The following is a 26,233-nucleotide window of genomic DNA, read 5'->3' as shown; positions in this document are numbered from 1 at the left end:
TGACATGAGGAGAATTTGACTGGCAGAGATCTCCCAACCCTTTAAAAGATGTCCATATATTCAGAGGCCCAGTGACCTCGTTCTGGGGTGGGACAGTAGGAACACTTTTGCTTTCTGAACATGGCAGGTGAGGTAATTGGATTAACTGTCCTGCTGAGGACGATTAGAAATCGCTGGGCAAAATATTCTAAATCTCCCCTTTTCTAAAACTTAGAAAAGATGCCTAACAAAGACACACATGAATCCTCTCTGGAGAAAGGTAACGTCAGCACGTTCTCCAATTATTTTCAAAGACAGTTTTGCAATGATAGGGCCTAACCCACAATTCAAAATAACTAGGTACACAAAGAGACAAGGTAACGTGAATGAAAAGGAGCAGAAGCTATAGACAATGGAAACAGACCCACAGGGAATCTAGGTCTTGGAATTATCAGACATAGACTTGAAAATAACTGTATTTACTATATTCAAAGAGATCAAAGACAAGGTCGATAATTTTCCAGAGAACCAGAAGATGTGGAAAAGAACCGAATGTAAGTTTTAGAAATGAAGAAGACAATATCAAATATGAAAATGCAGTGTGAACTGGGAGTTCCCTGGCAGCCCAGTGGATAGGATTCCAGGCTCTCATTTCCGTGGCCCGGGTTCAGTCCCTGGCTGGGAACTGAGATTCCACAAGTCGCACGGCTGAAAAGAAACAAAATGCACTGACTTGATTGAAAGATTTTGCGCAGCTGAAAACCGAATTATTGAGCTGTGGCAAGGTCGGGGGGAATATTGAGAATAAAGCACAGGGAATCAAAAGAACGGAAAATACAGAAAAGAATGTAAAGGACTGGGGAATAAAGGCTGAATTTATGAGATGGGTTCTTCCTACATCTATTGATAGACTCGGGATCTTGTTTACTGATGTGGTGGATTACATTTTAACTTTTATTGAAGTACAGTGCAGTGGTTAACTTGCTGTAGGGGGCGTAGTACCTGGAGGGGCATGAGTGGGGCTTCAGAGAGCGGGTGATGTTCTGTTTCTTGATCTGAGTGATGGGTACATGGCTTTGTTTTGTGATAGACCATACACCGTAACGTCTTTATTTTTTACACTTTTCTGGATGAATATTTCACAATTGTTTTCCCCAGAATGTCTAAGACAGAAGAAGAAGTGCAGACCCAGGCATCTACGTCATTGGCAGGTGCATCCTAGTTTTCCTGTAGCAGAAAGAGACAGTTTGTCACCAGCGGGGAGGCAGCACATACGGGGCGGCAGATCATGACCCAGTCACTTCCCACGGCTCAGAGTCGCTGTGAGAGACTTACTTTTGAGAAGGACCGGGAGGCCCCATCCGGGGCCAGAGGGAAGAGGCCGTGATCAGTACCGGCATCTGTCTGGTGCAGGGTCAGAGAGTCTGCGGCGCATTTGCCGTGTCTGCTGGGACGGTGGCTGAGGGTGGAGGGCTTAGGGGTCAGTTGGCTTGGTTTCTAACTCCAGCTCCTGGACAAGTCATCGGTCGTACCCAAGCCTCGGCCCGTTGATCTTTATCAAGATAGCTGGAGAATTCAATGAAATGATGTGTAGAGCACTTCGCCTGGTGCCCCGCTTATGCCGGGTCCTCAGGAAGTGGGAGCTGCTGTTGCCATCGCTCTTGTTCACTTTGGATCCGAATTTTTTAATATTTTTCCTTTGAGTTCTTTCCAACTCAAATTGCTAATACAAACAATTAATTCAACATGAAGGTTGGTATTTTAATTACTCTTACAGTTGGTAATTTATTAGGCAGCAGAGTATCCACCATCCCCTTCCCAGGCCAAAACCCTCCGGTAGTGCTCACCAAAGCACTTGCGGGACGCAGAAATTTATTAAGATGGAAAGGTTAAATTAAAAATAAATGAAAAGCTCTAATGAATAAGGACATCTTAATAAGAACAGGCAAAAAAATAATGAAGCTTGAGACTGTAGGAGCCGTCCAGGCCAGGGCTCTTCTCCCTACATCAGGCACCCTTGAACCTCCCTGTGACGAGCTTACTCCTTAACCCAAGAGAAAACCACTGCCTTCCTAGCTCTAAACCTGTTTTCTCTTGAAAGCCACTAATACTGTGAGGCCATTAAAAGTGTCCATTGCTTCATTAGCCAAATGAAGCCACAAAACGTGATCTGTGAGATTCATCATGCCTCCAATATCTAGCCAGTACGAACTGGTCATCTCAACCTGACGTTGATGGTGATGATGAGGACGTTGATGATGGTGATGGTGATGATGATGGTGATGATGGTGGTGATGGCGGTGATGGTGATGATGGTGATGGTGGTGGTGATGGCGGTGATGGCGGTGATGATATTAAAGATGATGATGTTAGTGATGCTGGTGATGGTGGTGGTGGTGATGATGATGGTGATGATGGTGGTGATGGTGGTGATGATATTAAAGATGATGATGTTAGTTATGATGGTGATGATGATATTAAAGGTGATGATGTTAGTGATGCTGGTGATGATGGTGGTGGTGATGCTAATGGTGATGATGATGATGATGATGGTGGTGGTGATGGTGATGATGATGATGATGATATGCTAATGGTGATGATGATGTTGTTTTTGACGATGATGATGAGGGTCACAACCACACATACTGATACAACATGCATTTCTTCACTCCAGTCAGGCATGACCATGGAAGATGAGGCCCCAGAGGTGGCTAGTGAGTTACAATCAGAGGACGTTTATCTGATCACCCTCCCTAAGAGAGGACTTGGCTCACAGAACTCAGAAGCTCCTGGTTTACTAGAGCGATGATGGTGCACATAGAAAGCGGACCACTCCGTGCTCACCGTCCTGTCTGCCCCACATTGTCCATTTGCTGTCGTAGCCCCTCTCCACCTTCTCCACTCTGCTCTCTGGCCTGTGGGGCTGACCACTGGGCTACATCAAAGGCTGCCTCCCCTCTGCCTTCCAGTTGGGTTCAGTCAATGACAGGGTTTTCACGTCCCCAGACCTTCCCTGCAGGCCACCTGGCTGCTCCCCTCAAGCCCCGCCCCCAGCAGACTGCTCTCCTTCCTGCTCCTGGAAGCTGCCTGTTTCCTGCTGGAACCCCCTGTCCTGCTTCTTGTAACCTGTTTTCATTCTTTCTGCAAACAAGTTTTGAGCACCTACTGTGTTCAGCTCGAGCAGAAGGGGGTTTGAAGTCTGCCTTTTATGATGGGACCACTGCAGGTGTCCGAGCAGGGACATCTTAGGGTGAGCAATGGGCCAGGGCTGCAGAATGCGTTGGGGTGGGTGGGAACTGGAACCAGGAAGCCCGGTCACCAGTCCAGGTGGGAGACAGTGAGGACAGCAGTGGCTGCTCTGGGAGGGCAGATATGACGGGCGCCGTGGATGATGCACGGTCTGCGTTTGCTGAGGAAGTAAGCCAGGCGACTGCCAAGTGTGGGGCCTTGTGGGGAGTGGTTTTAAGGGGAGGCTGCGAGTTCAGGGCTATGTTTCTGGAGTGTGATGAGCTGGGAGGACAAGCCGGTGGAAGACCCAGTAAGCTTGTGGAGTAACAAGGCTTGAATTCAAAAGAGAGAGCAGGGCTTCCCTGGTGGCGCAGTGGTTGAGAGTCCGCCTGCCGATGCAGGGACGCGGGTTCGTGCCCTGGTCCAGGAAGATCCCACATGCCGCGGAGCGGCTGGGCCCGTGAGCCATGGCTGCTGAGCCTGCGCGTCCAGAGCCTGTGCTCCGCAACGGGAGAGGCCACAACAGTGAGAGGCCCACGTGCCGCAAAAAAAAAAAAGAGAGAGCAAAAGGCTGTGTAGTTGCAAATGCACACTCACCTAATGGTGGTGACTTGAGCCTTTAGGAGAGAGTGAAGTGAATGGATTTCCTGAGAGAGAGAATTTAGACAGAAAGAGTTGAGAGAGAGAGACACAGAGGATGGAAGACAAACTGGGGCAGAGAGCAGCTTCACGCCTGATGGCTCACACGCCCCCTCCTCAGGGAACCGTCTGCTGCTCTCCCAGGTCAAGGCCGCCTCTCCCTCCTCTGTGCATCCATGGCTCTTTGGGCTTCATTCGCTTTTTTTTTTAATTAATTAATTTATTTATTTTTAACTTTGGCTGTGTTGGGTTTTCGTTGCTGCGTGCGGGCTTTCTCCAGTTGCAGCGAGTGGGGCTCCTCTTGTCGCGGAGCACAGGCTCTAGGCGCGCGGGCTTTAGTTGTGGCGTGTGGGCTCAATAGCTGCGGCTCGTGGGCCGCAGAGCACAAGCTCCGTAGCTGTGGCGCCCGGGCTTAGCTGCTCTGCAGCGTGTGGGATCTTCCTGGACTAGGGCTCGAACCCGTGTCCCCTGCATTGGCAGGTGGATTCTTAACCACTGTGCCACCAGGGAAGTCCTGGGCTTCATTCTTAGGCCCACTGTCACCCACTTCTGCGATTAGCTGTCTCCATGTTTGCCTCCTCTCTAGCTGATGCCCCTCCTGGGCAGGGACTGCATCCTTTTCGTCTTTGTAATATTCCCCAGAGTAAAAGTCCAGAGGGAGGGAGGGAAGACGGGAGACATAAAACCAGCTGTGCAGTGGGAAGAGCTGAAATTGTAGCGCGTCACGGAGACAAGGACGAGAGAGTTTTGGAAAGAAGGGAGAAATCGGTGGCGTTGAGCCTGTCGAGAACAGTGATGTCAGTGGCAAAGGCGTGAGTCGGCCAGCGGGTAGCCGTGAGCACCTCTGAGGCTGCAAGCTCGGTCCGTCCGCGTGGTGACGATGGCCCGCCATCAAGGGGGAAGGTTGCCATTGAGCCGCCCCCCTGGGCACATGGTGGCAGGACTCTGCGGGGGGCGTTTCCTGCTGCTGGAAGGAGAGACGAGGGCTCCCCTTGGGGAGCGATCCCCTTGCAGCGATGCCGTGTCCGGGAAAAAGCAGAGTCAGACCTTGGTAAAGAGAGCTGTAGTCCGTGCACCCGTGAGCGGGAGTGCTTTCTGTATCTGGGGCTTTACCGACTGCACCTGACAAAGAGGGACGTGACGCGGCTCCGGCGACAGCCCCATGACTGAGGCCTCCCAGAGCAGCAGGGGCGCTGGGCCCCCCGACAGCAGAGGGGCCGGTGGGGCTGCAGCTCCGTGGGAAAACGCTGCTGCATCTGGCCCGGGGTCGTCCCGTCTTAGAAGAGCTTTTCCGGGTGTGAGGCTGCAGGGACTTCCCGTCCATCCGGGCTCCCTGGGTCTGCGGCATCCTCCTCGACGCCAGGACCCTCCTCGTTTGGGCCCCGCGGCTCCTCTCTGGACGGTGCAGGAGGGGCTCCACCTCCACCTCACACTCGAGGACGCTGGCGTCGGGAGCGCCTTCCTCTGTGCTGCCCGAGTCGTTTTCTCTGAAAGTGACGTCGGCTTCCTCACAATTCACACAGAAGCGGTCGGCTGGGTTCCCAGATCTTCCAGGTATTTCTTCTAAGAGGCAGAACAAAGCCCAGGGAAGCATGAGGCAGACAGACGGTGGGGGGCCAGGTGTCCCTGCTCAGCCGGGCAGATGGCCTTCTCCGTGGGGAGGCACAAGCCCCCCTGCTGGACCCACCTGCTGCCCACCCGGCCAGGTCCTCGTCACCTCGTCCTCGGCCCCCGGCTCACGTGTCACTGCCCCGAGGACACCTTGCTCCGCCCTCCGGCCACAGGGGGGCCTTCGTGACACCCTCTCTCTTCCTTGAAAGCACTCAAGTGGTTTGAGATTCTGTACCGATTATGAGGTTCTTTGATTCATGTTTGGCCCCGGGGAGCAGGTGGCCCGTGGAACATAGCTCAACAGATGACTGTGTGTAAGTGAAAATACGCGCATCGAGGCCGGTGGCCCCAGCGTCCTCCTCCTGTTCTGGCCAACTTAGCCCCCATGGGTGAGAAGTTTGTACCCACCACCATCCTGCCGAACCCAGACCCACCCCCCTTCAGCGATTCTCAGTATCACTCCCTGTGGAGCTGCGATCAGGCCTCCGTGGTCATTTCTCAACGCTTTCCTACCACTTGGCTGGAACCGTGGAGCCCGAATCATTGGGACATGAAATGTGCCTTCGTAGCCGCCAGCCAAAAAGCTCTAAGTCCACGTGGAATCTGAACAATGAAGTCAAACAATGTCTGCAAAGACCTCTGATCTGGGGTTACCTCCCCCTTTACACCAGGTGACTTGGAAGTTGAATGCAAGCCCGGCTCTGCCTCAGACACACCTGCGTGCGCCGCTCAGCCCCACGAGTCTCACTGTCCTCTTTTCTCGGGGTCCTGCTCATCGAGTCATGGCCACCCTCCTTCTCGGTTCTACTCCTGGGGCTCGAGCGGAGCAACCCGTCACCAGAGCAGGGCTGGGCGAGATGCTCCTTGATGAAACCAGAGCCCTCAGCCATGCAGCCACCGTGGGCCAGCACCACCTGCAGCCAACGTTTCCAGGCCAATCTCAACACAGCCATGCATCCGTCATGGGCCAGCACCACCTGCAGCCAACGTTTCCAGGCCAATCTCAACACTGTTGAAGGAAGATGCCAGGCGTGCTTTCCATAACTGATGGTTCCTCTTGATCTTCTAAGAGAAAACACCATGATTTACGTACACAGACCCTCTAAGTCTTTCCTAACTTGGAATTCTCAAGTTGAGCACAGCAGGAATGCAGACAGTGGTCCAGGCCTTACAGCAACGTGGAGGGAGAAGAGGAAAGGCCGTGCGTGCCAGCTCAGCTTTTTCTCCGTCCTTCCCTAATCCCAGCATCTAGCAAAGCCGCTCCCCAGAGCCCCCTCTCCCTGGAAGACCTGGCAGCCGGGCTTCCCGGGCGGGAGGGTGTTTCATCCCCTAAGAGGAGGTCACCTGCACAGACTGCAAATGAGAGACCGGATTTCCAGAACGACATCTTCCAGCGTTGTTCTCACACGAAATACCCTGTCCTGTTGTCCCCGTAAGTCCACGTGTGTTTGTCTGGTCTCACGTCCTGATTTAGGGCCCGGAACACAGGCTCACCGTGGGTGTGGCCCTTAGTGATCTCGTGTCCATGGGCCACCTTCCCGCAGCTGCTCTACCAGGCTGGCCTGGCCCCAGGGCTCCCGCGGGGACCCCGTCCCCGGCCCGTCAGAGGAGAGCACTTGGGCGCAGAGAAGTCGCTGTGTTTTCTGAGTGGAATGGGAACAGAAGGAGATGTTTCGGGGGCAGCTGTGAGCCCGCCCGAGGAGGAGCCATTGAGACGCAGGCCTTGAGAGCCAGTTACGTGCGGGGGGGCTCTGGGGTGCCGACCCGGGCCGGCAGTGAGGATGGCGGCCAGGGCCTCGGAGGCCGCGGGGCGCCCCCTGGCAGCAGGACGAGCCCCCCGCCTGCCCAGCAGATGTCGTGTTCATGTGCCACTGCTTCACAGATGCAGATCGTGGAGGCCGAGAGCCCCGGGCCAGGGCCCACGGGAGGCGTTTAGCCCAGTCGTGCAGCCCCGGGCCTGGAGTCAGGCCAGCACCAAGCCCTGTGCCCACCCCTGCCGGCAGCTGTGACGCCATGGGCAGGCCCCTTAACCTCTCTAGAACTCGCGCTTCTCCTCCGTAAATACCGTTAATGACAGTACCTACTTTGCCAGGTTGTGCTGGGGGAATTGGGGTCATCCACCTGCCCCAATAAGTCTTCATTACAGGTCGATGAGGGCTGGGGGCTTCGGTGCTCTGAGGCTGTCCTTCACCCACTGGCTGAATCCCCACCAAGGCTCCTCCTCCAAGAGCTTATTCAGTCGCTGCTCTCATCCCTCTGAGGACGGGGAGCTCACTACCTCTCGGAGCACCCTGCTCCACCTTAGGTCTGTTTCTTGGACAGTCTTTGTGTTGAACCTAAATCTTCCTGATTGGTCCTGGCTCCATCCCCATGGTTACGCTGACTTCTGCCAGCTCTTCTTCCCCAGAACAGCAGGTTAAATCCTGTGAAGGTCGTTGACAGCCCCCTCCGTGCCTGTGCCCTTCCTGCTCCGTGAGTCGGCCTTTTCCCGATGACACAGCTCGGCGTCTCCTGAAGATCCTTGAATGGAGTGGTTTCCTGAAGGCAGCCGGCACGCAGAGTCCCTGCCGTGGGCCACAGACGAGAGGACGCGAGGCCGGGGCCGTGCGTCAGGCAGGGAACAGCGTCCGCTGGGGGAACAGCCTGTGCTGACGCGAGGAGGCCTGTGGCCAAAGAAGCTGGGGCTCGGTTGTGGCTGGAGAGTGAGGCGTGAGCCAGAGGCGGGGGCCGTCAGGCTGGATGCGGAGGCGGGTGACGGCATCGGAGGAGGACTCACGCCAAGGACGTGACACTCTCTGCTTGAGCGTCCCAACAGCGGCATGAACACCAGACGGCAGGGAGACCAGCTCACCGAGTAGCTGAGCCCAGGGGCCAGAGTGTCCAAAATACACCCTGAGAGGCTCACAGCGGTCCCCTCTGGGCGGTGGGACGACGGACGAGTTCTTTCTGTTCCTGCTCCCCTGTGTTTTCTAATCTCTCTATAATAAGCATTTCTCCTGTGTAATGAGCATGTATTATTTACATAGTAAACGGTATTTATACTTGTGTAAAACACTTCAAAAGCAAATTGGCAGGACTTGGTAACAGTGGGAGGAAGGAGCCTGGGGGCCCAGATCGGGCCTTGGTGCTCAGGGGCGTGGTGAGGCCACCAACCCCAGGGGATGGCAGGGAGCAGAGCGTCCGGCGGCCACTCTGACGGCCCCCAGCGGTGGACAGAAGCACGGGCTGCTTCGACTTCCTCTGGGCCTCTCCACAGCCCGGCCTGCAGGCCCGGGAAAGTCGGCTGTCTGTTTGCAGAGCTGCCTCAGCGATAAAACAGCCAGAAGGGCCCACAGTCTCCGCGTTCACAAAACTCAGCCTGACGTGGGAGCCGGGTATAAATGTTGGAAAGCCACTTAATGAACATGTAATGCCAAAGGGAGACTCACGCTCCAAAGCAAAGGAACTGGTTCTAAGAAGACATGTAAGAAACAAGACATCTCTGCTCTGGGAGCTTGGGGAAGGGTCCCCAGAGGAGGGATGCTTGGGCTGAGAGCAGAAGGGAACGTTGGAGGGAATTACGGAAACGCGTTCCAGGCCGAGGGAACAGCGCCGACGATGGCCCCGCGTCGAAGGATGGCACGTTTGAGTCTGAAAGAAACGCTGTTTGACCAGGAGTCCAGAGAGCGAGGGCCGGGGGCACAGGGTGGACCCACGCCCAAGGCCTTATAGGGCAGGAGGAGGTCTCCCCATCCCGTGCCCCCCCATTCTCTGCCACGTGGCACTGAAGGCCTGGTCGCGTTCCCCTCGTGGTCTGGGCAGCCGGATCCGGGGACCTCCGTCTCCCCCCGTGAGCAGCGCCCCAGCAGACACCCCAAAAGTCGCTGTGCGGCTGGGTTGTAGCTTCCTCCGTGGCTCCGCACCTGTCACCAGATATGTGTACAACCTGCTAGTTAACCGAGTCATTTGGGTCTGAAGCATCTTGTTCTGCTGGGAGGCGGCACGGCCCTCGCATTAATTCACAGGTGAAATTATTCTAGCTTTTCTCTTATTTGGTTTCCTCTCCCCGGCTCAGCTTAATGGCTGGGGCGAGTTCTCCGAATTGGACTTGTGAACCCCACTCCTCCAGGTCACAAAGGCCCGGGGACTGCCTCGCGGTCTGGGGACAGGGTGCCCGGCCTTCACTCGCCAGCGCCGAGGGCGGTGGGTGAGCAGGGGTGACGCCCGCAGTGCGGGAGAGGTGGAAGGGTGTCCATGGCTGCTGGGTGAGTGAGAGACACAGAAGGTGGCCCGCGGGGGTGACTCGGAGGAGGAGGTCCTGCTGTGCTGTGTCTGAGGCAGGCCCCTGCTGTGGGGAGGGGAGCCCGACGCCCCCCCACTTCCCTCCTGGGGCGTGGAGGCAGCGCCCACCCGTTGACGGACGGCTTTCTGGGGCCTGGGGTAGACCTGGGGGCTTGAGGGTACCTACCATTACGATGACCGTGTGCAGCATCTCGTTTAAACAGGCGACATTCTGGGTTGCTATTTATGGTTCAGCTTGTAACTGAGGGGTCCTTCTCCCCATAAGACAGTGGTGTAAGTCTGCAGACCCTTGGGGTGTGCAGACAGGACCCACTGCGAAAGAGTGTTTCTTATTTACCCTTTTCTTTCCCTGAAGGGATCTGGGTACTTGAAAAACAATTTATTGTAGTGATAGATGCAAGCCAAAATGTCCCACTTGACCACTTCTAAGTGCACAGTTCAGCGGCACGAAGCCAACGTCACCACCGTCCGTCTCTAGGACTGTTTCCACCTTCCCCAACTGAAATGCCCTTAGAAGGACAGCATCTCCCTGTCCTTCCGTCTGGAGGTGGCTCCCGGGGAGGTCTGGGGTCAGGCCCACCTGGATCCAGCTCCCCCAGGGTGTCACTCTGACCGAGTAACCTGGCGCCTCGGTTTCCTTACCGGGAACTGGGGTGCGGGCCCGTCGGCGGGGAGCGGGTCACGGCAGACGGCTGAGTTCCAGTAGCGGTGGGCGCAGAGTCCGCTTTGCCGTTGCAGGTCTCCAGGTGGTCCTGAACTCCATCATCAAGGCCATGGTGCCCCTGCTGCACATCGCCCTGCTCGTGCTCTTCGTCATTATCATCTACGCCATCATCGGGCTGGAGCTCTTCATGGGGAAGATGCACAAGACCTGCTACAACCAGGAGGGCATCGCAGGTAAGGGGAGCGCCGTCCACCCCCGGCCAGCGGGGAGACCCTGCCGTCGAGCGCCTGCGTTTCCACGGCCAGGAGAGCCAGAGATTGTATTTTTTTTCTCTCGGTTCTAATTTTTGTTTTTACTAAAATGAGTCTGTGTTAAAATAGCTAAACACGAGTGTTGTCCGGCACTGCTAAGCATTCTTTAAACGAGGCGCCTAGCCAACACTGAATATTTTAAGAATCGGAGCTAACCTGGGGACTGTATGTCTCTGCCCCCTTGTCCCCCGTGTAGCTTGTCACCAAAGTGCCCTCGGGGGGAGGCCTCGCCCTCAGCTGGTGGCTCTCCCGTCACAGCCCTGGGTCGTCCGTCTGGGTGTCTCTGCCTCCCGTCCGGGGCCCCCAGTCCAGGAGGGGAGGACGGCCAGCAGGAAAACTCCTTTTCCTCCAGGAGGTGTGTCTGTACCTCGGGCATCCGCCGGCCCGTCCTCTCTGACACACTCTCTCTGCGTCCCTTCCGTAAATCAGCGCATTCAGCGAGCCGTGCTACTCGCCGGGCTCTCGCCGGTAGGACTGGACTTTGGGCTTGACTGACGTGCGACAAACTGCTGTCTTCAGCTACTGAAGTCTCAGCTGGACCTTTAAGAAAACATTTAAACAGAGATCAACATGGCTTTTAAACGAAGTAGTTTAACACAAAAACTTGTTTAAAAAAAAAATACCCCGCACGGGGTTAGCCATGTTCGACTTAACGTGACTTTTTTCCAAACAACAAGATCTTTCATCCTAGTTTCTGGCACCTTAGGGCACAAAGGGGAGCAGCTCTCTGAAGCATTGAGAGACCTTCTTTCCCCTTCGCGTCCACGGCTTCACACTCCCGCTCAGCCCAGGCAGTAAATTAAACTTGGCCCCCTCCCTGGGAGTGGGGAGAGCGTCCACACAGGAGGCAGTGAAGTGGATGAATCATAATCGGAAACCAAATGGATCCCCGGATCTGAGTGACCTGGACGAACTGGCCAGGTGTTTGCATGTGGCCACAGCCAAAACAGAAACCCAGAACTGTAAACCTATAGTCACAGACTCGCGCAACTGTTTCTACTTCTTTGATGGCAAGTCTAAGAGGAGACCATTTCTTCACTGTAGGGAGAATTTCTTGGGTCATATTATATAAAATAAACTGTCACATTAAAAAAAGGAACTGTTTTAAAATTGAAGGAATTAGATCTTGACTTTAGTTAAAATTCTGAGATTTCCAGCCTTGCTTAAAGAAATACCCAATAATGCAACGAATAACATTCTCCCCTTTAATTCAGATCCTTCCTTTTGTTGGGCTCGACCTGTAGCTGCCCAGAAACAGTAAACTTACGTTAACTGTGTGGCTTCCTTAGAGCTCATTCTAAGACCTGCTTCAGAGCCACCACAGAACGTCTAAAATTTATGCCGTTGTATTGAAATGGCCACCGACCCGTTTGACCCAGACTCCTCGGGCCGGTGCGGGGATGCCGGGTCCGAAAGGCCCCATCAACCGGGCGATGGGCGGTGCAGTGGCTCTCACCTGTGCACCAAGGTGTGGTGGGGAGATGCGGTGAGACTCTGTGCTGAGTGGCCGCGCCTCCACGCGTCTGTCCTCGCTGAGCGGGAGCTGCTCCCACCACCCCTGCCTCTGCCATCCGACGGGGAAGCAGTCAAGGTGGCTTTTCTGCGGTCGGCAGGATCCTACGGGGGCTGTGCCCGCACCGCCTGGAAGTCTCTGACTTTGTGGTCCTGCCTTCAGTGGCCTCAAACAGCCAGAACACGGTGGGCGTGATGGACAGGGTGAGGGGCTCCTCTGTGCCAGACGGGGGTGGCTGGAGGAAAGGCTGCCGCAGGCCTGCCGACACCTTCCGCGGCCTCCGTGCTCTCAAGAGACAGAGCAGAACTGGCCTGGCCGAGTGGATGGCCAATCTGGGAACACGCTACTGTCCATCCCTGAGGGTGAGCAGACCAGGAAACACACCTGAGACACTTCCTGATTCCTCCTGGAAAAAGCCCGGGTTATTTATGTGATGGGTTCACCTCCCCCCGACCCCACCCCACCAGGTTCGGAAGAGAATTGGCCCGCATCGTGGAAACACCATCGCCCGGGGAGACAGGGTGCCCGAGGGCAGACCCCGGGGAGCGCTCCCGGGAGAGGAGCCCCGTCAGCCCCGCGGGAAGGGTGCCCAGGACACGCTGCAGAGGCCATTCCGCCCAGCACCCTGCACTCAGGCGCTCACTCACTGCCTGCATCTGAACCGCGTCTGATGGCCGTCCAGGGACCCTCTCGTGTCATGGGGGCCCCTTCCATCTACACACTGATCAACGCTGACAAAGAGGGATGTGTACAGGAATCCGGACACACTCAGCACAGCCGGAGCGTATCTTTGAAACCACTCGCCACGCGTTCTGGAGACGTTTGCATCACCTTTGGAATGGGTGTCTTTTTTTAATTTTAGACTTTGGAGTGAATTCCTCTATTTTTCTGCAAACTTAGATTATGCAAAAGCGCTTGTGAGTCCTCGTCTTGGTTTTTTTATGGAATTTACGTCAGATTGTTTTTACACTTTGGGATTATTTTGTGAACTTGTAGATTTTAGGGTACCTTGGATTTTGAGCCATGCTCCTATCAAATCCATACCAGAAAGCACTGGAGCTGCCGGTGTACCATTGTTCTGCCTCCAGGCTGCCCCTTCCAGCCCCTGCAGATGTGGTCTCAGGAGAGGAGATCTCCCCCGATCCCGGAGGCATCTGCAAGGCGCCTCCCTTGTTCCTCAACAGATACATCACCATATGTCCGTCCTTTTTGTTTCTGGTCGTCCCATCTGTTTGGTCGCAGTCCGAGCCAGGTCACTCTGCATAGCTCTCCCAAGCGCAGTAATTACCCCTGAGACTGGCAGAGAATTGGTTGGCTGAAACCCAGAAGTGAAATCACTTTCAGTCTATTCACTCCTTAAAGTTGGGGCCTAAAAAAGTAATTGGTTTTGTCTTTGGTGATTTCTTCCTGGAGGCCCTCGCTGGCGCTCTCCCAGGTTTCGTGCTCTTGTTGGGCATTAACTGCACTTCCAAACTCTCTCCTCCTCTGTACCTCCATTCTTTTACCACAACCTTAATTTGGACTTTCCAGAATGACCCCACCTCTCTTCATTTCTGCTTTAAAACGGGGAGCCCGTATGGCTTTGGCTGTTTCTCCAACGTCGTGTTCCCATTTCCCTCTCTGGGAATTCATGGCTCTGCTGAGAATCCAGCACGTCTTCACGTTCAAGCTAATTTCCCCCCACCCTCAAGTGCATGTCGCCGGGACCCACTCATGTGTGCGTGCTCACATGTGTCGGGTGTTCCCTTTAGTGCTTTTTATAGATACCTATTTTTACCAGATAATTATTGCCCCTTAATTGTTCTCAAATCTTCTTTTTACTGTTGTTCAAGACAGATTTAAAATAGCAGAGTGGCACTTGATCCTGTAGACCATCTTTCTGAACCTCATCCTCTCTCCTTTATTAACGAGATCACGTCCCCTGGACGCCGTTTTCTTCTCAACATACATTTGTAAAGCCCTCAAATACGTTTCCCTTCCTTGAGGACACTCAGGACTCCGTTTGGCAGCCTTCACCTTTTCCTCACTTCTGCCTGTGTTCAGGAATTGAGGTGCAGGGGAAACTATCAGATTGGCAGTCACAGTGCAGAGATTAGCAGCACCTTTATTGCACTAGAAAGCAAGGCCGGAGAAGAAGAAACACAAGCTTCCCTCTATTTTGTTCACCTTCTCTTCTGTCTCATCTTTCATCGTCCCAGCACTTTTGTCACAGTGACTGAACACATCGTTCTAGAAAGCGGGTCACTAGGCAAGTGAGACCCAGCAGAATTTAGGACCTGTTCGGTTCTTGGCTTTCCAGTCCACCTACTCTCAGTTTTTAAGTGCTTGTTTTCCACTTTCTTATGTATTGTTAGGTCTGAGATTCACTCTTCAGGTTCCATCCTTTTATAGCCTCCCATTCCTTAACCTCACATCCAAATCTCCTAAGATTTCAAAAGTCACAAAAAACTATGACTGGAGTTCCATTACGTGAATGGAGGCCTCCTGGGGGTTAGACCCCAGAGCAGGAAATGATGGGGACACTGTTGTCCCCCGTACAGTTCAGGGACCAGGGAGCGCCTTGGTCATCACACAGGCACACAACCGAAAGCACCGGGCCAGGAACAAGCCAGAAGCCGAGCTGCTCACAGTGGCCCCGCCTGGAAGCAGGCCAGCTGTCCATCAGCGGGCGAGCAGGTAAACGCACAGCAATGTGTACGGCCGTGCAAAGGAACAGATCTCGAAACGTGATGCTACGTGAAAAAAGCCACCTCGTGTGTGATCCTGTCGATATGAGATTCCTAGGCAGGCAGATCTGTAGACAGACAGCAGGTGTGGCTGCCAGGGCTGGATGGGAGAAGGGCCTCGGGAATCTGGGGCGACGGAAGCGTTTCCAAATGCATTGTGGCAATGGCTGGAGAACTCTATAAATTTACTAAAAATAACTGAGCTGTCCGTGTTCACTGATGAATTGTACGGCATGTAAATTATATTTCGGTGAAGCTGTTGAAAAGAGAGAGAGGGACTTCCCTGGTGGCGCACTGGTTAGGAATCCGCCTGCCAGTGCAGGGGACACGGGTTCGAGCCCTGGTCCGGGAAGATCCCACATGCCGCGGAGCAACTAAGCCCGTGGGCCACAACTACTGAGCCTGCGCTCTAGAGCCCACGAGCCACAACTACTGAGCCCGTGTGCCACAACTACTGAGCCCGGGCACCACAACTACTGACCCCATGCTCCTGTGCTCCACAACAAGAGAAGCCACCGCAATGAGAAGCCCGCGCACCGCAACGAAGAGTAGCCCCCGCTCGCCGCAACTAGAGAAAGCCCGCGCGCCACAACAACAACCCAGTGCAGCCAAAAATATATAAATAAAATTAATTTATTTTAAAAAAAAAGAAGCAAGAGGGAAGAGATATGGGAACATATGTATAACTGATTCACTTTGTTATAAAGCAGAAACGAACACACCATTGTAAAGCAATTATACTCCAATAAAGATGTAGGGAAAATTAATTAATTTTAAAAAAGAAAAAAAGAGAGAGAGAAAGGGAAAAGCCAAGAGGACACAAGTCAGCATGTGTCTCCAACCACTCAGCTCAGTCCCCCTCCCTAAGAGTCACCCCTTGGTTAAGGATTAATATTCCTCTGCTGCCTTCCTCCTGAACAGCTGCGATGTGAAGCCACAAACTGAGAAACAGCCCAGGAGCCCACAGTCTCTGTACAGAGGTCCTCGCCCCGTGACTGCTTGGGTACGTTTGAAGCCAGAGAGGACCCTGGTGGCCTGGAATCCCCAAACGAGGGGCGACAAACAAATTCTCTCTCGGGGGCACGTCTTCACTGAAGTCGGAGGCGGTCATCTGTTTGTTAGAACCGGGGTCCATTCTGTTTACTACTGTTTCTTCCTACAAGCATAAGACGATGTCCTTAATTTCACAAACTTCAGTGAATTCCACATTGTTACCTCCCGCAGCTGGGACCAGGACTCAGTATTTTACCAAAATGGAAATTCTTAACTCAGCCAAGTCTTAGTTCAATTTACCAGTGATCTCTGCACGACAAATACCTTAACTCACTAACTTCCTAGCAGCTATTCCTGGCCCGAGCACAGCCTGCGGCCATGGGGTATGTTATGCTGTTTCTTGAAAAAGCCGAGAGCGGTCCACACCTGGGGAGCGCCCTCCCCGTCACCCACGCCGCTCTGTCCTGATTAGAGGTCAAGACAGGTCTTCTCTTCTGAAAGGTCTTAATGCTGGAGAAAAGGGCGGTCCACAAGTTTGCACGCAACACGCACAAAATACCGCAGTGGCGTTTGTGCTTAGAGGCTGGGATAAAGCTCTGCAGTGGGTACTTTTCCCACCGTCAGAATTTATTTTCCTTCCTTCATCAAGAAGGCGTCCACTGCAAAGTGACTTGCATCCCTGGTAAAGCATCACGTAATATGTCACGGACCCACGTGGAGTCAGAAAATATCACTGGGCGGGATCTCTGGCCAATTACGTGAAAGAACCTTCCAATCAACAATGCCCTCGCCCAGACTCTGGCATTCCAGCGGAAGTTTCTACAGATACTTAACCACCAAAAAAAGAAGACGAGGACTCACTACCACGTTCCAGGATGTTTTACTCAGAGTGGTTGCATCGTAGTTATGTTTTCATTGCCCATTTGACAGCCAACAGCCCTCCTGTCTTTGAGATCAATGACTGAGGTTAAAAAACAGTTTTACAACAAGTAGCTGAAAGCGCTGACCTTCTAAGTTGATGACCGCACACAATGAATACCTCGTGCCTTGTGTCGTTCACTTCGTGTTTGGGGCATTGATGTAACTCTGTTCTGCATTGTTGCCGCCGGGTCGTTTGCCGTCCCACCAGCCTCGCCCATCACTTTGCTCTCTAACTTCTCTCTTCTTTCTCTGCCCGTCCCTCTCCCCCCACCCCCTGCTTCCTTCTCTTCTCCCCCGGCCATTTGAGATGTCCCAGCAGAAGACGACCCCTCCCCCTGTGCCCTGGAGACGGGCCACGGCCGGCAGTGCCAGAATGGCACGGTGTGCAAGCCGGGCTGGGATGGGCCCAAGCACGGCATCACCAACTTCGACAACTTTGCCTTCGCCATGCTGACCGTGTTCCAGTGCATCACCATGGAGGGCTGGACCGACGTCCTCTACTGGGTACGTGCTGGGAACGGGCGGGGGCGGGGAGCCCGCAGACTGCCGGCTTCTCCTTGACGTCCACCTTCTCCGTCTTCCTGTGATGTGGTCACACGCACACCGGGGTGGGACGGCCGATGAGGGCCTTCGATTTCTTCTAGGTCTTGCCTGAGAAACAAAGCCTGAGACTCTCACCCTAAGGAGTCTCTCTCTGCCCACCAGCCCAAGACAAGTGTCACCTTTCCTTTGTCCTCCATAGTGAGAAACGCTGGCTCGCAGCCCCGTGGGGACACGGCCGGTCCCGACCCCAGGGTCCTCAGCTCCTGCTCCCTTGTAGGGCTCCTGTTCCCATCCGTGTCCTGCCTCTGCCCCCCAGAGAGAGCCGAAGGGCACAGAGTTCAATTTCTAGGGCTAAAGAGAAAACCCAGGCCTGGTCTTCTAAGAAACCACTTTTATTGAATCGTGTGGCATCGTGGCATGCTATCATGTTTCTATTTCCCATGTTAATCTTACCTCGTTATATCAGAATAGTCCATCAGACAAATGCATTGCCATCCTTTTCACTGCTGACAAAGCGCTCCGCTGGTTATGCAATGCTTATTCAGAAATGCCACTTCTCGAGGGCCAGCCACTCAGCAGCAAGTCTCCTTTCACCTTAAAGATGCTCCTTTTATCATCCAGCAGCCAGCACTGCTTTGCCAGGTGTTCACGCAGCCTCTGCCCCGTAAGCACACACGTCATACTTGGTCCTTCTCCATTCTGGCAGTCAAGTCCAGAAAATGTAATCCTTTGTAGTATCTCCTGCTTCCACGTGAGAACTGACTTGCTAGAGCCCGGTGCTGTACTCCAGCATTTGGGTGGAAAATGCTTGTTGCCAGGCTTGAAAATACCATCGCACCCAGAGCTTTGCAAGCAGTCGGATGGATTTGGCCGTCCTGGAAACGGTCTCAGAGGCTGCTTGGGAGGGAGGGGGTTGTGGATGCCTTCCCAGCAAGCCGAGCTGCCAGACTGGGAAGAACAGTGCCAGGAGAGGTATGGACCTCCTCCCGGACCAGGAGGAGTCCTGGAACGGCTCGGAGATGCTTTGCGCGTTCTGGGCATTGAAGCTTCTAAATTGTTTTTCAACAATTCAAAAGCCCTCTTCTCCCAGTTTCTGGGGTAGGGTCGGGAGGCTGAGACCCAGCGCTGCCGTGAAATGTGTACGTCTCTGTGCAGGACCAGCTGAAACTCGCCCTCGTGCCTTGTGCCCCGCAGACAGTATTGAGCATTCCTTGCTTGCCGGGGGTGCTCAGTCCTCGGGACTCAGACACAGTAACATCCAGCTCAGTGTAGGCAAGCTGACTAGCCCTAAACTGAACAACGCAGTGCCGCTAGAGCCCCAGAGAGTGGCCACACTGTGACACTTTGCAAAAAGGCAAAGTGTCTAATCACTCCTCCCTCAAACTGAGGTGGAACACTGGAGCCCATCTCCCAGGCTCATCCTCAATGAGAACTTGGTTTTGAATAATCTGTGAGAAAAGGGGCATTGAGCTTACTCTACCTGGGCAAATTTAATTTCGTTTAGTAAAGCAGATCGAATTCAAAAGTGGCCCTAACGGGTCCTTCTATCTTGGGTGAGTCCCTCTGGCCAGCCAAGGACAGAGACATCCTTCTGCAAACGGACAGCACAGAACACATGACTGTGTGGAACTGGGCTTTGGGGCCTCATCACATGAGCTTCAAACCCGCGCCTCAAGTTGCTATGGAAACGCCTCCCATAGCATCCAGTTGAGGGCAGGGTGGCAGTGGGTGGGTGGGTGTGGGGCTAGGGGAATAGGTATAATTTACTTTGCTGCTGTCCCTGGTGTATTTTTGGGATCCTCCTTCATCCCTCCCTCCCTCTCCCCCCACCAGCCAGATGTGACCCAAGGAGGCGCTGTCACGGTGACAGCCAGCATGGGGGCTGCGAAGGAGCACGCGTGGCAACCAGCAATTTTCAGCAGCTGTGTTGTGCTTTTCCCCCTGTGGGTGGTGGGTGGGTGACGAGCTTGGGCCGGGAGTAGGGAGTGTCTGAGGTGGCGGGCAGTCCCAGGCCCAGGGGACAGCCTCGCCCTGACCTTCCCTAAATGGCCGAGCCGTGTGCGCGTGTGTGTATGTGTGGGCACACACGTGTTCACGCATGCGCACCTACACACACACACACACACACACACACACACACACACACACACACCCGACACTGAAACGGAGCGTCCTGGCGGGTGTTCTCGAGGAAAGCCCCGCCCAGCCCGCAGCGCCTGCCTGCATACTGTTCTGCCGGCTCCCACTTCTCTCGCCTCTCCTCCTCCTTCCTTCTTCCCTCCCCCTGCGCCTTCCTCGCCTTCAGGATTTCTCCTCCAAACCCCGAGACTCTCACACCTCCATGTGCTTTCGTGTAAAACATGGAACTTTCTACGCAGGGAGGGGCCCACGCTCCCCCCGTCCCCAGCCGTGGGACCAGACGCTGAGAGTCCGGCCCCAGCACCTGCACCTGCAAAGGCTCCCGGGAGAGTCCAGCTAGAGCTCGAGTCCCCTGCAGCCTAACGTTCCCAATCGCACGGCGCTGCTTTGGTGCCACTGGCTTGAACCCGGCTAGGGAGACGGCTTCTGTGGAAGGTGGGCCCAGGGTCCTCCACTCGGAGGAACGCGTTCCCCCCCGAGTCCCGGGGGCAGGTCTGCAGGACGTGGGGATGGGCAGCCACGGCTCCAGGTGTCGCAGAGACTGGACCCACCGGCTGGATAGACATCCCTGGGGAGCTGACAGCCCACTGGAGCACCGAAGCGCTGAAGCTGGCTCGGGGTGGGGGGACGGTTGGCAGGCCCCCAGCTCCTCCTGGGGTGGCCTTGAGTGTGAATCCGTCAGCCCATCCCACGCTCCCGACTTGGAAGGGTTCGTGGCCGGCCAGCACGACAAGCCTGGGCAGTAGTGCTTGGACGATTCCTCAGCTGTTCACACCGCCCGCTGGGACGGGCTCCCGGGCAGCCCTGCGCTTGCCTTCCCCATGGCCCGTTCCAGGAGTCTGCGGGTGACGGGGCGGGGGCACACGGGGATTTGGAGACCAAGCCAGAGCGGGGCCTTGGGGGTGGGAGTTCCTTGGGAAATGGCTTTTGAAGCCAAAGCCTGTCCGCTTACTCTCAGAATGTCCACACCTCTTAAGAATAGCGGGGAAAGTGATGGAGTGGAAGGTGTGGGCTGCCTCTGGGAGCAGTTGTGAGAGAGGGAAGCCCCGTCGGACCGTCCCCCGGGGATGCCACGTCTCCAGGTCTCCTCTCGGTGTGTTTTGCCCCACCCGGTGGCGTGTCACTCCAGGCTGCTTTCTTGTGTGTTTGGGGCTCGGGTTTCCTGAACCGAGGCAATCTGTAGGTTCTCAGATGCGGCCCAAGAGCTGGGGTCCATGTGAACTCTGAGCACCCTCTCCACGTGTAGCCAGGTCACAGCAGCGTGCGCTGGGGTCTGCTCATCGCTGACTTCCCACCTGCCTCGGATGGCCCCTGCTCGTGGGGACAGCAGCGTGGCCCTGACCTGGGGGGAGGGCGGCCGGCAAGGGGGCTCCTACCGGGGGTTCAGGCACCCAGTGCTTTAGGAATCTCGGTGCCTCACCCACCATCCATCAGGAGGATTCTGTTGACCTCTGCCCACGATGCCCTCTGACCTGGGGCCCCTGGGATGCTGTATCCCGTGTGGCACAGGGCAGCCCTCTGGCCTGCGTCCTGGGGTCACCTCCTCCACTGACACCCGGGCCCCCTCTTTCTGACACCTCCCGTTTTCCCCAGTTGGTCTCTCCATGACCAGCTCTTCCGCTTGTTTTTAAAAATTAGAAATACAGCTTAAAACAAGATTAGGAAGAATACTTCATGAGAAATCATACAAAAGAAAGATGCATCTTCTGTCGTACCTGCCTTAGTTTGGTTCAGCAGGAGACCTGGGGAGTGAAAATCTAAGGTTTAAACTTTGCGCAAGTCAGTCGTCAGCTCCGCACTCGCCCGTGTGGGAGGACATTCCTTGTAAACACACGCGTGCACACACGCTCACACACACTCACACATACACACCACGGCCACTGATCTCCGGTCTCGGTGCTGCCGAAGTATCCCTCGTCTATGACGAAGGTCTTTGGCATCCAAGCAGAGATTCAGGTGCGTTAGCCTATTTTCTCCTGTTCCACCTGCACCTCTTCTCACTACAGATACGGGAAACGAGCCTCTGCAGGCAGCCAGCTAGCAGAGCTGGTGGGGCTGAGTTCTCCTGGGGACCTAATAGTCATTGGAAATGAAAACCCCTCCAATAACCCAAAGACAGCATCCTGGGCTCTTGAATGGGGATCAGGTAGAGCAGGTGTTAGGTCTCCTCAGGACCCCCTGGTCCTGAACCCTGAATCTGCCTGAGCTAGAGCGTTACCACTTAGCACCCACAGCGCTTTACACAGAGCATCTGTTACCTAAACAACAAACCCGTGGTTTATAAGCATTTGAAGAAGGGGAATTTGCATCTCTCAAAGCTATTATTTCTTTACTTACTAGGTTTAGTTTTATTCATTTCACTGGCACTAGGCAAGTCCTTACTCCTCGGTAATTCAATTGAACATTTCGTGAGCACTTACAAGGTCCCCAGGCCCGCGCTCGAGGAGTTTGGGTGTAATTGGAGAGGTGGGGACCCAGAGACACGTGGGTCCCACGCAGGGCTCGGCGAGAGCAGGGAGAGCTCGTCAGAGGAGATGGGGTGTCGCTGGACTTCAGCTGGGTGGGGGGCAGAAGAGAAGGAGAAGCCAGCTTTGTGCCAGTTTGGCTGGAGAGACGGTGCTTCGGGCTGCTAACAGACCCAGGAATCAGCCCGGCACCCCGTGGTCTCAGCACGTGCCGGAGGCCCACCCGCGACAACAGCATCAGGGCACAGGCGTCCACAGGGCCTCCGCTCCTTGCGGGGTCCTGGCCGAGTCCGGGGGGAGCTGCCTTGTTGGCCTCCTTGGTGGTGGGCCTGCTGGTGTCTCCCACAAGATCCGGGCCTTCCTGCTGCCGTGAGCAGGGGCAGGAGGTGTCGGGCAAGACTGTTCGCCAACCTGTTGCTGTCCCTGCGACTGTGGGTGGACCCTATGTCGCGCAGGCAAGGTGACAAAGGTCAGGGGTTCATTGGGCCATCGCCCAGGGCACTGGCTTTCCGGACAGAGCAGATCCTGCCCCCTGAGCACAGTCCCCGTAACGCGCCATGACTTCCATGGGCTGCACGTCCTGCCTTTGACGGCAGGTGACAGCCTCCCGCGCCCCTCAAGCTGCTCAGCCTTTGGGGACCCGCAGTGCCCAGCCCTTAGAGGGGGAAGCACCAGACGTGAAAGCCCCCGGGAACCGGCCGGAATGGAGGGAGACCCCGAGGCAGTGGGGCCGGAGCCATCGTTCCTCCTGAATTTTCTTCTCGGGGAAACATGTATGTTGGATTTGGAGGCTCGAGGCTGTGGTCCCCTCTGGGAATTAGATGTGGGGGAGAGTAAGGCGTGTGTTCCAGCAAAGGCTGGGTCACCCTGTGAGGTGCTGGCCCGGGGGCCGAGGAGCTGCAGGTGGCAGGCCCTGGGGTGCCTCTCCGCGCCCCTTCCCCGTAGGGGCCTGAGAAACGTCTGGCTTCAGTGCTCTGAGAAGACCTGTCCTTTTTCACCTCTAAATAACAGTGTCAGCAATCTGGGTCATTTTTTTAAAATATGCCTTTATTGATGCTTCTCTTCTTAATAGCTCCATTCGGGCTGAGTGAAGCCATCCGTCTCCCCGCTCTGGCGCTGCCCTACTTCAGAGCCGCCCGCACATGTGCTGGTGCCCAGGCTGCCTGGGGCAGGGGGCCCAGAGCAAACGGGGTTGTGGAGGGAGGTAAAAGCCAGGGCCGGCAGGCCCAGAGGCCCCTCTGGCTGCTCATGGGCCGCAGGGCAGGGGGCCTAGGACCCCCAGGAGCTCATTCACCTCTCGTCTGTCCTCCACTCACCACCCTGCACCTGCAGCCCCCAAAGTTGACCCTCGGAGAGACCAGCCCACAGTCTCGGAGGAGACCAAAGAGTTGGACAAGGACAGGTGGAGGCCATGCGTCCCCTGGACGTGACCCTGGCTCTTCATGGGGTGTCCGCAGGTCCTGAGGTTATCTAGGGGTCACGAGGTTCCATGAGGCTGGCTGTGGGGTGGGTATCTGGGGGTCAGGAGGTCTGTAGCTCCATCCATTGGAGGTCCTAGTGCTGCTGGACGCCTCACCCCTTGCCTGTGGCCCAGAGGAAAGGACACTCAACTAAATAGGGGCCTAGGAAGCCTCTGAGGCTCATGGGTTCCTTGAGTCATCAGAGATGTGTGGCCTGGGGGACTGCACTTCCCATGAGCTTAAATGTTCACAAAATGTAGGGCACGAGGGGGCTTCCCTGGTGGCGCAGTGGTTGAGAGTCCGCCTGCCGATGCGGGGGACACGGGTTCGTGCCCCGGTCCGGGAAGATCCCACATGCCGCGGAGCGGCTGTGCCCGTGAGCCACGGCCGCTGAGCCTGCGCGTCCGGAGCCTGTGCTCTGCAACGGGAGAGGCCACAACGGTGAGAGGCCCGCGTACCACACACACAAAAAAAAAAAAACTGTGGGGCACAAGGAAGCAGCCGGGGGAGATCTCCCCCAAGGACGCTGCTGAGGCACCAGCCCTCCCTCCCCATCCCCGTCTGCCCGGCTCTGGGGCAGTTTCGCAAGGGTGGCCCTTGGCACTGGGAGCGAGCCCGTCTCTGGATGGCCCTGCGTGGGTTCATCTCTTGCCCTGCCCTCCTCTCGCCATCGTGCTGGGTGCTTCACGCTGCCGGCACCATCCCAACACCTGCCAGTTCCTGGAATCCCTTCCTGGGGCAGGACCACGCGGCCTCCAGGCGGCCTTACTGCCCCTGCCCTCCCCCCGCCAAGTGGCACCCCCGGGCTGCCTGATCCGGCCTCACCGGCCTCTGCAGCCTCTCCTGGAGGCCCGTGGCTGTGCACACGCACCCCTGCAGCCGCATTCGCCACCTGACGTCCACTGACCTGTCCCCCTACAGCAAGGGCCTCCCGTGGGTAGCGGGGCCGGCACAGAGGGGGCCCGTCCGTCCACCCGGCTGGCCTCACTGAGCACCTGCCTTATACAAAGGCCCTGTTCTGGGCACTTGGGGGCACAGGCTACACCCAACGCCCGTCCTCATGCCACTTGCACCCCAGCACGGAGGACAAACGATGCATAGTAGTGAGTAGATTATACACTTGGAAAGTGTACATGCTGCGTGGAAAACAGAGCGGCCGCGTGGCAGCGAGGATGTCCACAGACTCGCGTTACACTGGATTGAATTGTGACCTGGGAAAGTCGCGTGTTGGGAACCTTTTCCTTACGTGGCTCAAACCAGCGACCCCGAGGGTGGGACAGAGCTGTGCTCTCTGCCCTGTGGTCACACTGGCGAGCTGCCTCCAATGAGACAATGTAACCCCGGGTAAACGAGAGCAGGTTTGGAAAGGACGCGCGGGGGCAGCACCGAAAACCAATCAGTGCTTCTCAGGGCACGAGCCGCCCCGTGGACCTGCGTGCAGGGAATCAGCCTCTGTCGTGCCGTTGCCTCGGAGGCTGGGGGCCGTGGACCAGCGGCCCTCAAACCCCGGCTCGCATCAGACTCACTGCAGGGCTGGTGAGAACGTGGTCGCCGGGCACCCCCCGTGTGGACGGAGGGCCCAGAGTGTGCAGTTCCAAACTCGTTCCCAGGTGCCCCGGTGAGGCCAGGGACAGCACCTTGAGAACCACGGGTGTAAGTCATTCGGGGAGCCTGTGCACTTAGGAATTTGGAAACTCGGGGGCGTCGACCTCCCACGGGGATCCACGGTCCCGTGAGTTGCAGGCACAGGAGCTGTCCCCTGAGTCCAGCCTGAACAGCCATCCTCCCCGGCCCGAGGCCTGTGGTGCCGATAAGACAGCACGGTCCACCCTAAACTCCAGGCGCAGGGGTCACCCCCTGGGAAGGCACCTCCCCACGTGTGCCCGAAGGTTCCAGCCCCCAGCTAGTCCCTGAGCGCTGAGGCCAGGGTGGCGGGCGCAGGGGCCACATAAACCCAACTGAGCGAAAACCATCTCGTAGGAAGAACCACTTTAGAGGTGACCCAGCTTCTTAGACAACCGAATAGATAACATCGGAGGAAAATTCTGTTCCAGAAAATAAAGGGTCAGAGAGCGCCAGGCGAGACTCCCCTGAGGCAGAGCCTGCCGAGGCCCTTCTTGCTTAGGTCAAGGTCACGGGGTGTTTGGGTCAAGGTGGTGCCCGGTGACAGTGATCTCCCACGCCAGCCTCTACTCACATCCTCCCTGCCTCCCTGCCCACTTGCTTTGACTCACTCCTGCTTCTCTCTTTCCTAACTATCCTTCGTCTTTCCAGATGCAGGACGCTATGGGCTACGAGTTACCCTGGGTGTATTTTGTCAGTCTGGTCATCTTTGGATCCTTTTTCGTTCTAAATCTGGTTCTTGGTGTGTTGAGCGGGTAAGCTGACCGTTTCTGTGTCCTCTTTACGGCGCAGCTGAGCAAGGCCCCAGGTCCCGCTGTATCCGTCACCAGGCCCAGGAGAAACAGAAAACGTCTCCGTTGAGCCAGGATGCTGGCCGTCAGCTGGGCGGGCCGTTTGGCCTCTGATGACCTAGAGGCCCCGGTCCCGGTGCTGCCCGGTCGGCGCCGGGCCCGGGGTGGGCAGGGCCGTGCTCGGCTGCTCTGGGAGCTGTACTAACTGTGATTCCGTTCTTCCAGGTCAATGATGCCGTGGGAAGGGACTGGCCCTGGATCTATTTTGTTACACTAATCATCATAGGGTCATTTTTTGTACTTAACTTGGTTCTCGGTGTCCTTAGCGGGTAAGCAGGACCAAACA

General features: G+C 55.8%; 1 protein-coding gene across 3 annotated transcripts in view; it reads left to right on the top strand.

Annotated features, from left to right (window-relative positions):
• Positions 1-26,233, top strand: part of CACNA1C (calcium voltage-gated channel subunit alpha1 C) — a 466,008-nt gene that overhangs the window by 298,257 nt on the left and 141,518 nt on the right. For all 3 annotated transcript variants that reach the window (XM_027093450.1, XM_027093449.1, XM_027093448.1), the window contains exons 6-8: positions 10,477-10,635; positions 17,174-17,370; positions 26,113-26,216. In XM_027093450.1, the coding sequence (XP_026949251.1) occupies positions 10,477-10,635; positions 17,174-17,370; positions 26,113-26,216 (460 nt within the window). The remainder of the gene's footprint in view (positions 1-10,476; positions 10,636-17,173; positions 17,371-26,112; positions 26,217-26,233) is intronic.

This window comes from Aethalodelphis obliquidens, unplaced genomic scaffold, assembly GCF_003676395.1.
Source record: "Aethalodelphis obliquidens isolate GAN/ISIS:26980383/991018 unplaced genomic scaffold, ASM367639v1 scaffold83, whole genome shotgun sequence".
NCBI classification, from domain to species: Eukaryota; Metazoa; Chordata; class Mammalia; order Artiodactyla; family Delphinidae; genus Aethalodelphis; species Aethalodelphis obliquidens.
The sequence above is the reverse complement of the archived record's forward strand: the minus strand, read 5'-3'. Positions and strand labels throughout refer to the sequence as shown.